We start from the raw sequence: 11,583 nt of genomic DNA on the forward strand, positions 1-11,583 counted from the left end.
CTGTGACTGAGATACATGGATTATGGATATATGTACTGTGACAACTCAGTCGTATACGGTATGGATGAAATAATTTGAAAGATTGTGCACATGCATGCATGCATGACACTATGAATTTGTCTAATTTATCTCCTTCTGTCCACATCGTATCGACATATCAACTATTTTGTATACACCACTTTTGCATATCCTTTCTTTTAGTACATTATGCGTTTTCTCGTGTCTGCTTTAATTTTCGAATTTATCAAAATTCAAAGTTTATATGACAGATCCTTTGAAGATAATGTAAATAACTAAAATTTCATATCCTCCAAAAAGTTTATTCGAGTTTTAGTATATAAAATAGGGTTAAACAATTAAAAAAAATCGGAGAAGAAATATAAGGGAATATGTCCCATACAAAAAGGAGTAAAGTTTTTTTTTAATCTTGGAGTAACGTGTATTTCTTTTTAATAAGATCGTATTATTGTTTTGGTAGGAATCAATGCTAAATATCCCTTATATTAATGTACACACGCGTGTGAAGTGCGTCTATAAGTGAGGTATCTAAGCGCGTGTGGGCGTGCGTTTGTACATCTTTCGTAAATAAGATTTCATCGACGTACAAATAACTTCGCTTTTTGGTTAAAAAGTTAAAAATAAATAAAAACTAATAATTTAAAGAGAGTGGAGGAACAACGGCCCCAAGATTTTTTTTTTTTTAAGATTGACGTGATTGCGACGTGTCGCTTGCTTGTCTGCTTGGTAGGTCCGCATCCATTGCTCCTTGTAAAATTCATCTGAACTTAACTTTGTTTCTCTTATGGATATTTTTAAGGATTTTAACTGGATCTGTAATATTTATTTACGTAAGTTCACATGTTTTTAACAAATTAGAGAATGTATTACGAATTTTATATATTTATTGAAATTCCTCAAAGTAATATATAACACTATAGACTTCCTTTTTCTTTTTTTTAACGCTATAGACTTTGGTTATTGGTATTAGAAAATCATATCAAACATTTTAATTCATAAACTCAAAGAAAAACACTAGTAACACAAGATTTGTTGTATTTTTACTAATCACCGGCTAATAAATTAGATAATAGAAGAAAAACAAAAGTATTTCCAAATGCATGAACAAAAAAAAAATTCAGTATTAAGGATTTAAAATATCAGTTTTTGATTGCATATATGCATTTTTAACGCTTTGCATATATGATATAAGTATCTATCTTCGTTTTAGTTTTTCTTTTCCTCAGATCTTAGTTACAGTTAAAGGAATGACATGCCGAGGTTATAATTAAGAAGTGCTTTGATAAACTCCTTTCACATGGAAAGCCAAACACCAAATATTTAAAAATTACATTTCTCGGAATAAGAGAATGTATAGTTTTTAAGAAAAGTGTAGAGTAATTTAACAACTTAAAATTTAGCTATACCAAATCTACACAACAGAAAATAATAAAATAAAGATGGTGGAGTGTGATAATAATTGAAGTTACTGTGGATACTTTTATTTATTTTTCTCGTCTTGCACTATTCTTAAAAAAAAATAGTTTTTCACATTTTGTGATAATACATATGTGGACTTTATATGGAACACCAAAAAAATAATTTTAGTGCTCGGTTCTTCTCTCTTTCTCTATCTCTTTCATCAATGTTATCTTTCTCTCTCTAAAAAACCATTTTCTTCCTTTTGCCAAGAAAATCCATCCAAGGTTTGTAAATTGTTTATCCAAAAGTTTCATTCATGTTCTTTGTCTAAAGTTTGTGAATCTGGTTTGTCCTTCTTTCTTCTTTTTGATCTTATGTTCAACTTTAAGATCCCAAATCTTGAAATGTTTTCAGATGGATGTGTATGCATGTATAGATCTATGAGTAAAGATCAGATTTGTTTCTTCTTACTTCTTCCAGTTCCTTTTGTAGTCATCTTTTTGTTCAGCTAATTAAGAAGAATCTTCCCCATGTCTTGAATTTTCCTTGGGTTTACATAATCTTTAGTTTTATGAAGATCATATTGTTTTTAAATTACTAGATGAGTTATTCTTAACTTTGATCTTATCTTATCTATTTTGGTAGCTTCTTCGACTAGTGGATGTCTTAGTTCACTTTATATTCTCATGATCCCTTAAACATACAATAAGCTCTCGAATTAGATTGGTAACTGAAACTCTTTTTCTTATAGACCAAATAAACCACTGTCTTTTTTTTTCGAATAATTGTTTCTCTTTGTGATTTCACTTCATCAAATCACACATAAATTTAAAGAAAAAAATATATATAATCTTTATACCAAATAATCCTGACTTATCTTTTCCACATGAAATAATGTTCTCTTTTTGTTTCCTATTCTTGGTTTCTTGGAATCACAAATCTCAAGAATATAAACTGAACTACATGTGTTGTTGCTGTTGTTAGCAGAAGGAGTAGATCGGACCGGACATAAACTAGTGATGATAAAAAAAGATGTGGTGTTATGCTGAACTATTTGGGAAGCGAAGAGGCAGTTAGTAACAGTGGAAGAATCAAATGTTCTTATCCACTGAGAACCCACCCAATGACCCACTATCATCTTCTCCTTCTACTTCCAGTTTATTACATCTCACCACTTCTTCTTCTTCAGACGAGTTAGGTCAAACCCATCTCCAAAACTTCTCCATCAGGTAATAACTTAAAAACTTCTTTCTGTTTCTTGGTTTATTATTTGGCCAATATGGTTTTGCTCCTCACCCCCAAGAAAAAAAAACTGTCTGGATTTCATGATGGATGGTCAGTTTCAAATGATCTCCTTAAGCTAAAGATCATTCTAATAGCTTAGATCAAAAAATTTGACCTGCTAAGAATCTTTTGATGGTTAATTCTTTTATCTTTTGAGATTTGGAAGTAAACTAACTTCGTTTGATATATGCTTTGATGCTATGCAGAGATTACGCATATAGTAACCGGAAGAACAAGATCAAGAACAACTGGCCATTTTCTCCCAAAAGTCTCAAACTTTGTTCAGCTCACGGCTTAACTGATCCCTTGCCACCGTTTGAGACCACGGCTAGTTCATCATCAGGGAAGCAGATCGTATCTCATGTCCATAGAGGAAGTGATTTTGCCAAACTTGGTGTAAAAGGAGGCTGTAGCCAATCAAGGATCATCATCAAGAATGGTTTTGATAGGAGCGCAAGTGTTTCAAAGTCTAAAGTAGAGACGATAGTAGTAGCTGGTACGAGTAATAATAATAACAAGAACAATAAAAAGTGTGGACGAGGTGGATTAATGGTGAAGTCCAAAGAAGATACTTGTGGTGGTGGTGGTGGTGGCCTTGTGATGACGACGACAACATGTCCTATTTGCAAAACCTTCTCCTCAGCTTCCAACACCACTTTGAATGCTCACATCGATCAGTGTCTGTCTGCTGATTCAGAACTGCCACCTGTTATAACTACTAAGCCAAACAAGCCTAGAGTTGAACAGTGTCTGTCTGTTGCGCCACCGGTTAGTAGTACTAAGCCAAACAAGCCTAGAGCTAAGGCACTGATGAAAGTAAAAACGATGGATGATATTTACGCTACTGCCAAAGGATGCACATTAGAAGATCTTGACAAGAGAAATGGAACAAAGTGGGCGTCAGTTTTGAGTCATACGAATCAAGTTGTTGCTGATAAGTCTGAAGTGTCCACCAAGAAGCGGAAAGCTTCGCCTGTGGGCGTTGGTCCTGTTTATATTGATGACAAGGGACAGAAACTGCGGATTTTAACTGAGTTCAGGGAGAAGAAGACTTCTTCTACTACTACTCAGCTGAGAGAGCAGTATAACGAGGATGGTAGTAAAGAAAGCAGTAGAAGCTCAAGGAAGGCACGTGGAGGAAAGAAACAGTACAAGTATCTTAAACTAACAAATCTCAAAGCCAGCAGCACTTCAGAGGTAATATATAATGACACAAGTTCATGTCTTCTTTTCTTTTTTTTTATGTTTGTTTTTGTAGTGAGGTTCATGAAATAACAGTACACTGCTTAATTTTACAGCAGATAAATGAGTGTCAAAGAGTGTTTTCTGGAGAAGGTAGCAGCACGAGTCATCATCGTAGAATCTATAATCGGCGGATGTTATCAAAACAAAAGAAGCTCAATGAGAAAGAACATAAACTTTATACTTTGTGGGATCAGCCATCTGAGGAGGATGATGATGATGATGATGATTCATGGTCAGGAGGAGAGCGTCTTGTGTTGAGAGGTACTGATTCATCTCCTTTGGATAAACAGAAGCTGCGGAGGGAAGTCTCTGGAAGGAATAAGACTATGTTTGGAAGTAAAGGAGCTCAAAGTCATTCATCTAGAGTTCAGATGAGTGAAAAGGAGGAGAAATCACTCGCTGGAGCTCGTTTAGAAAACACTGTCCAGTTTAAGAAGAGGCTTGCTTCGATTGAAGAAGACAAGTTTCCACCTAGAAAGAATGTCAGAGAGCTTTCTCCTCGTGCAACTAGCATGAGAAAGTCGTCCCCACCATTTGTGACAAATGGCTGGAGAAGGCTATCTCTGCCTATGGTGGAGCTAAAGAAAGCTCGGTTGGATTCATCAGAGGAAGAAGAAGAAGAAAGTGGGAAATGGGAATCTGAAATGACACAAGAACGTGAACTATCATCAGATGATGATAGTCCTTCATTTAGTAGATACGATGACGATGATGATGACGACGAAGAAAGTAGTGATGAGGAGGAGGAAGATGATAACAACAACAACAACAATGCAAGAGCCAATGTGTTGGACAAAAGCAATGATGAAGAAGCTACACCGTCTAATGAAACCATACCTACTAGCGAGAGAGCAATGTATTATTACTCTGAACAAGTTGAGGAAATGGCTTACGAGGAGGAGGATGTGAGGTTTGACTCTGAGGTAAGAGGTAAAGGAAGCTTGTTCGTAGAGGTTGATACCATTCCCATTCCAGGACCTCCTGGCTCGTTTCTACCTAGTCCCAGGGACATGTGCATCGATGAGAATCTTGGAAACTCGTCTGTTATCACAAGCCAGTTCCAGTCTTTCGACAGAAACTCCTCCGAATCACCTGTCTCAAACTTTGCATCCGATAGATTGAGTTTTAGTGCTCCATCTCATCACGAGACAAGTACTATTGATGACAAGACAGAACCACCTCCAAGACTTGAGAACAACGATCACGAGTCTTGTACTTGTTGTTGTTACCAGAGAAAAGAGAGAATCTCAGAAGGCATTGCTTTGAATCATCAAGCATCTCATCTACTGCAGAGAAGAGCTGAAGCTTATTCGTCAACAGCAATGAACTTAACCAAATCTTCTCCCACACGTTTGGATACAAACCATTCGTTTGAGCAGTCACCATACATGATCCAGCAAGAGTTAGATCTTCAGAGTAAATTCTCAAACAGAGCTGTTGTTGTGCCTCCGAGTCCTAACCCGGTTTTGCGGTTAATGGGAAAAGACTTGATGGTCATGAACCAAGTAGAAGAACCACACAAGGAAGAAGCATCTCGGGAAAGCTTAAAACCAACAACAAAGTTTCTTGATCCTCTTCCTTGGGGTGGAACGGGCTTATACTTCAACACGGATCTGTATTTAAGAAACGGTTTCGAGTCAACAACACATCAACTACCGACACCAAAAGCACAGCAACCACAAGATTCACCGTTCAGAAACAGTTTTGATCATGTGAGGAGGTACTAGTCAATGTAAGAGTTTTGGACCTTCATCATGCAGTTAATGAAGAAAGCGAGAAGTGGGTTTTTCAAGGAAGATTTTGGTTTGTTCTACGGCATTTTGTGTCTGTGTCTGCAGAGACTTTGTGTAGTTTTGGGACCTTACGGTTTGCACTTAAAAAAGCAGACACTACTTGAAAATAACAAACACTATGTAGAAGATAAAAAGTAACTTTACGCTTTCATAGCTTAAAAGCTCTCTACAAATGAACTTATAATAAAGTTTATATTTAAGGTTTGGTCATTGTAAAAAAATTGACGAGCTTCACTCTTTCATGAGCTCATTGATAGAGAAGGTGCTTTTCCATCTGCAGCTTTCGGATCTTGTGAGCAATCTCAACACAGTGAGCTGCATGCAACGATAAAAACAAAAGAATGCATGAGACAAAAAAAAAAGTGTGTCATAGTTTTGAAAATCAAGAAGAATCAAAGAATCATAGACAGCTCTGTGGATGGTTCTACATTTGAAACCACCTCAATAGTGAGATTCCATCCTTTCAAGTTACTTCCATTAAGTTGCATCATCGCCTTGCAGATTTGTTTTGGCCACATGATTTGAAGTGATCACAAAAGGGTCTTGCAGATTTCAAGGTCAGGAAGCCAAGTGTGACTTCACCAGAACATTTGTTCGAGTGTGACTCTTGTTGATGAAGATTTCGACGCAAGGATCATATAGATTCAGGGCTTGCTAGTCTTATTTATGGTTCCCTTAAGTGGCGGCTCCAAGGCCTAAAGAGTAGACGGTCTATGTTTAAGGCTTATCAGTTACTAAGAGCTATGGCTGAGAAACAAGGCTACTCGTTCACAGAACAAGATGAAGACTTCCCTTTGATTTTCACCAGAACTTAGATGCTTTATAGTGATTCTAATCAATGGTTCTTCATAGTTCCAACTCAGCTTTTAGTTCCTTTTCTAGTTTTAGAACTTGAAAATTTTCAAGAGCTTGGGAAAGAACATATATCATTACTACATGATGGAGCAGAAAGCAGCAGTTGCATACACACAGGGCATGAACGAGCTGAGAATGAAGTTCAAAAGACGCTGTCAAAGCTTGAAGAAGCAGAAACCAAAGCTGAGAATCTTAAGATTTCATCTGTTAATACTGTTTCCTTTGTGCCAACCTTTTACTTTTTGTATACTTCTTTGCAGCTGCTTTGTTTTTTCTGTGTGCTGCAGTGGCATGAGGGCAGAGTGTATGTAATATATTGTTTGTTTATGGAACTGTAAATTTTGTTTGTTTTTAGTTTGGTATTCCAATTAAACGCAGCGAGTTATACGGTTAATCATCAATTATCACAAAAGAACAATGTCTGAAAAGAAGGAAATTAAAAGAAAGATAAAATAGTATGAATAAGATGGTTTGCTTTATGAAACTTCGGTCAATTTGAATCAACATGCTTCATGTGAATCCAAAAGCATAATAAAGAAACATCAAAGGTTGAGAGAAGAATAAAAAAGAGGTATATATCCTCTCATCAAATTAACAAAAGACTCCACCAAATTACATTAAAAACCAAAGACCAAGAAACTAAAATTAGAACCAAAAACCAATAAGTATATATCTCTCTTTTCTTAGACTATAATGTTAGCAACTCTTTTTTCTACCATCAGTACTCCCTAATTTCAGATATTTTCCCTTTTTTTTTTGTGGGGCAGTTTTAAAATTAAAAAGCTTACTTGCATATAAACGTTTGTAACACTCCTTATTCTTCGTTAGGTGGCAACTCATTCAAGTCAAACTCAAATTTATTTACCTCTTGCACTGCCTCTGTTACTTGACTAGAAGAACCTGCTGCTGGGGCGGTTGAAGCAGAGGTTGCAGCTTCACTAGAAACTGGTCCAGTCCAATGGCGTCTCTTATGACCTCCAAGAGCTTGACCCGTTGGGAAACTTTTATGACAAATGTCGCAAACATGATCTCCATTATTACTACTGCTTAAAGATGTGTTTAATGCTTGAGCACTAGGTAAACCGGTTATCATTGCTTGGGTACCAAGTAATAGAGCATCACTGTTTGCCCTAGCTTGGTGATTCTCTAAAATTTTGACCTTGTTGTGACTTGCTCTATGACCTCCTAAAGCTTGATAAGAAGTAAACGACTTGTAGCAAGTCACACACACGTGCTTCTCACGTGCACCACCACCACCACCTTCCTCAGCTGCAGCAGCAGCAACAACATCCCCAAGCTGATGGTGATCATGAGTAGATGATGATGATGATACTTTCTTTATCTCAGATAATCTTCTCTTCTTCTTATTCATCATCATCTCTTCGACAGAAGGTGAATCAAAACTCTCTGCAACATCTAGATTAACAGCTTCCGCAGTAGTAGCTAAGAGCAATAGATCCTTTGCATCAATATTATCCTTCAAATTTGATTCGTCAGTCTGATCCTTTGCATCAATGTTATCATAACCATCATCATCATCATCATCATCATCATCATAATCCGAGCTTGTAAACTCACCTACATAATCATCAATAGAGAGTGTAGAAGATGATGAATTACCTAGTGGATGAGACAAAACTCCTTTCCATCCCCTGTCTGGATGAAACCTCATGTGTCCATGTAAAGCCTTCATTGATATAAACTTCTTATGGCAAACACAACAATCAACTTCGGTTTCACCAGACATCATCTTTGGCCTCACCATTGAGAGTTTCTGATTTTCGAGTACATGAATCCTTTTATGACCTCCTAAAGCCTTACCAGACTTAAACCATTTACCACATTCAGAACATATATGATTCTTCTCTTCTTCTTCTTCTTCTTCTTCTTCTTCTTCTTCTTCTTCTTCTTCTTCTTCTTCTTCTTCTTCTTCTTCTTCTTCTTCTTCTTCTTCTTCTTCCACATCTCCTTCTAGATCCATACTGTTAGCTCCATCATCTCCTTCTTCTTCATCATCCCCGAGACCGATACTTTGTTCTTTCTCATCGTCTTCAGCTTGATCTTCTATGTCTTTGTAACAGTGTTTCATTGCTTTCGAAGCTTGAACCCACTCGAACAAAAACTAAGCTCAGAATCTCTCACAGCTCTCTTAAACTCCACAAGTCGGATGTGATTGTAAAAACGCTTGGGACCAAAAATATATTAAAACCCTAATATTTGAAGACAAGTACTAATTAGAACTTGAAGAGATAAATCAGTGAAATAGTGAAACTTTTATTTATTTATTTTATGATGTCTTGATGATTTGAATCCTTTGAATCCGAGTCAAAGATTTTTTTTTTTGATGCAATGATATCTCAAATTAAAATAAATGAAAATCCAATTGAAAAACTTGATTTAATTGACATAAATTGCAATGCTTACAAAAAGAAGAAGTCGAAACTAATCAGTTATTACTTTTTTTTTAAATTGCACTGCAAAAAGAAAGAGAAATGTAGCAAATGGTGATACCATTGTTTGTTTTAACTTCTTTACATAAAACTCTAGTTGTTAATGTTTTACAATTCAAGATAGATTAAAGTTGGTTTGGTGAATTCTAAAATTTCAGTAATATTCCTTGAATTTTGATTTCTCTCTTTCATTCGTGAGATTTTGTAACAAATGATTTGAAGTCAATTTAAAATAAAAAGAATTTTAAAATCTTTTGAAGTTGAATAAGACTAAATCTTAAAAATTCGAATAACAGTATATCTTATTTAGATTAAAACTCTATTGAATAACACCCTTATAAAGAAACTGAATTTTAATAACATAGAACGTATTCAGAACTAAAGAAATCCCCAAGTGTGAATTCTAGAAAACGTACAGCTTAAAAGCACAAAAAAAAAAGAACACAACACAACACATCAAACTAAACAAAAGAACAACTTCTCTAAATCGTACATATATAAAGTGAATTGCACCACTAAGGCAGTCACACTATGATGCATCACGCCTTACTAGTGATGATAGCCGGCTCAAGACTGTAGTATTACCTAGTGGTATTGCATTGCAACTACAATGTGTGGTTCTCATTATTGATTGTCATCCAAATTTAAGTCCTAGAAAACCATCACGAATGAGTTGTAATCTTTATGTATACATATTGTATTTGAAATAGCTTGTTGAGACCCCTTGGTCATTGTTATATACTAATCCTTTCACTATTTCTCTAATCAGTATTTGCTTCATTTGTTGATTTATATAGTAAGAAGATAAAATGAGACGCACAAAATTCATATGGATTATCAATTAGAAGGTTTTGAAGTTTCCTAAGATCAAAAGAATGATACAAATAAAACAAATCGTGGGGCACACAAACACTCCCTTCCTCAGGTTTGTTACTAGTACATTGCAGACATCTGGCTTTCCTGGCCTCATAACAATTTAACAAAAACCAAGAAAGCTGCAAAAATGGTCAGCCAAAGAGGAGAAGAAGCGGTGGTGATGGCTGCGTTTACATCTGCAGCTGAAGCGGGAGACGTAGCAGGGCACTCGAGACCTTCTCTACTTCCTTTGCACTGGTTAGCGAAAAGGCCAGGCGGGTATTTCCCATAGAGGTTGATGTAACTGAACATAGTGGTAGCACAGTCATTGCTCAGGTCGTTGAGCTCATCGGTGTAAGGACACGCAAAGTCCAAAAAAGCGGAGCAGCATTCCTTTGGTGGGAATTTGGGACCTTTGCACTGGCTTGTTATGATTGTGTAGTTCATAAACTCAAAGTTCACCGGACATGCTGTTACCATTGAAAAAAAAAAAAGAGAAACCATGTCAGAAAACAGAACATTCTTCTCAGAAAATCGATTGCATCTCCATAAAGCAAATGCTTAAAGGAGCCACTAAAGAATCGTGATTAGCTGTGTGTATGTAAAGTGGTTTTAGACTAATGCCATGATCCGGAGGCAAACAAAGTTTTGAAGATCATTACTAAGCCAAACTGAACAGATATGTGACCAAAAAAGCAAAGAAGTTGGTAAGCAAACAAAAATCAAGAAAAAGAGAATCAAGATTGTGACTCAAAGATTTGGGCAATGAAACTGTATAGTTTATGGATGTGTATGTATACGGATCCATATAGGTGCAGGAATCATTACTAGATACATCAGGATTCCTTTGTATATTACTTTTAACACACTGTAATATGTAACTCTTACTAAGAACTCATCATACTTTAAATAGAATCAATTCTAAGGATCAAAAGAGTAATAAGTTCGTAAGCATCTAAGATGGCCAAAAAAAAAGAAGAGTAATTAAGTTGAGGAAACAGAGATTTAAAAGAGAACTTGCTTTTCTTGGTCTGAAGTAGGTTTCTTCCAGTAACCAAAGCCTGAGATCCGAACACGCCATCTGGCAATAAAAAAGACAAGACAAGAAATTAACCAAATCAAATATTTTTTTCCTAGAGATTTGGACATTCGAACAGAGAATGAGGAAATAAATCTTAAAAATTGTACCTGAGATGAAACTGGAGGATGAGAAAGAAGGAAATATTGCGAGTAGAGAACAGAAGAAAAGAGCTCCAGATACGAACTTGAGAGCCATTGATTCTTTGGTTACACAAGTAGCGAAGAGATCTGATAAGAGAAACAGAAAGACAGACTTGTTGGTGGAGGACGAGTTATGCCAAACCACGAAGATAGAGAGGGAGTGTCTGAAAAGTAACTTAAACGTATTAAAACAAATAAAAAACAAAAAAAAAAGAGGAAGGCGGATGACATATTTAATTACTATTTATTTTGTTGACATTTGATTGATTACAGGCTTTACAGCCTAGAAGAACGCGGAAACTTTCCTAACATGCGCGTCTCTGTCTCATTCTTCAACGTCACGTTCCTAAACGTGACGTTAAGCGTAATAGATTTCTCAATTATTATTACAAGCAGTTACTCACAAGTCTCTGTTTTGGGGCGTAATAGATTTCTCAATTATTATTACAAGCAGTTACTCA

At 36.0% G+C, this 11,583-nt stretch overlaps 3 protein-coding genes across 5 annotated transcripts; 1 reads left to right on the forward strand and 2 right to left on the reverse strand.

Annotated features, from left to right (window-relative positions):
- The first annotated feature begins 1,568 nt into the window (after positions 1-1,568).
- Positions 1,569-5,945, forward strand: LOC130494759 (uncharacterized). Of its 3 annotated transcripts, none has more exons than XM_056998442.1 (4): positions 1,569-1,703; positions 2,404-2,648; positions 2,910-3,900; positions 4,002-5,945. In XM_056998442.1, exons 2-4 carry the CDS (start codon positions 2,515-2,517, stop codon positions 5,673-5,675), a joined length of 2,799 nt encoding a protein of 932 aa, XP_056854422.1. In that variant the 5' UTR covers positions 1,569-1,703; positions 2,404-2,514; the 3' UTR covers positions 5,676-5,945. The 3 variants fall into 3 exon arrangements, with proteins under 3 accessions (XP_056854422.1, XP_056854420.1, XP_056854423.1); XM_056998440.1 differs by having other exon boundaries at positions 1,571-1,703; positions 2,407-2,648; XM_056998443.1 differs by having other exon boundaries at positions 1,571-1,703; positions 2,407-2,648; positions 4,005-5,945.
- A 1,210-nt stretch (positions 5,946-7,155) lies between these two features.
- On the reverse strand, positions 7,156-8,831 carry LOC130503872 (zinc finger protein ZAT4-like). Its single transcript, XM_056998444.1, has one exon. It carries the CDS (start codon positions 8,683-8,685, stop codon positions 7,411-7,413), a length of 1,275 nt encoding a protein of 424 aa, XP_056854424.1. The 5' UTR covers positions 8,686-8,831; the 3' UTR covers positions 7,156-7,410.
- Positions 8,832-9,856: 1,025 nt separating this feature from the next.
- On the reverse strand, positions 9,857-11,319 carry LOC130503870 (GPI-anchored protein LLG1-like). The gene is made up of 3 exons (XM_056998439.1): positions 11,090-11,319; positions 10,923-10,982; positions 9,857-10,371 (listed from the first exon to the last, which is right to left on the reverse strand). The coding sequence occupies exons 1-3, from the start codon at positions 11,175-11,177 to the stop codon at positions 10,013-10,015; spliced, it is 507 nt and encodes a 168-aa protein (XP_056854419.1). The 5' UTR covers positions 11,178-11,319; the 3' UTR covers positions 9,857-10,012.
- Between the last annotated feature and the right edge of the window lie 264 nt (positions 11,320-11,583).

This window comes from Raphanus sativus, unplaced genomic scaffold (assembly GCF_000801105.2).
Source record: "Raphanus sativus cultivar WK10039 unplaced genomic scaffold, ASM80110v3 Scaffold1194, whole genome shotgun sequence".
Lineage (NCBI taxonomy): Eukaryota > Viridiplantae > Streptophyta > Magnoliopsida > Brassicales > Brassicaceae > Raphanus > Raphanus sativus.

Coding starts and splice junctions, on each gene's coding strand:
- LOC130494759 (XM_056998442.1), top strand. CDS start 2,515: ATGTTCTTATCCACTGAGAACCCACCCAATGACCCACTATCATCTTCT. Junction 2,649..2,909: donor CTCCAAAACTTCTCCATCAG/GTAATAACTTAA, acceptor GATGCTATGCAG/AGATTACGCATATAGTAACC. Junction 3,901..4,001: donor AAGCCAGCAGCACTTCAGAG/GTAATATATAAT, acceptor TTAATTTTACAG/CAGATAAATGAGTGTCAAAG.
- LOC130503872 (XM_056998444.1), bottom strand. CDS start 8,685: ATGAAACACTGTTACAAAGACATAGAAGATCAAGCTGAAGACGATGAG.
- LOC130503870 (XM_056998439.1), bottom strand. CDS start 11,177: ATGGCTCTCAAGTTCGTATCTGGAGCTCTTTTCTTCTGTTCTCTACTC. Junction 10,983..11,089: donor ATCCTCCAGTTTCATCTCAG/GTACAATTTTTA, acceptor TTTTATTGCCAG/ATGGCGTGTTCGGATCTCAG. Junction 10,372..10,922: donor CCTACTTCAGACCAAGAAAA/GCAAGTTCTCTT, acceptor CAATGGTAACAG/CATGTCCGGTGAACTTTGAG.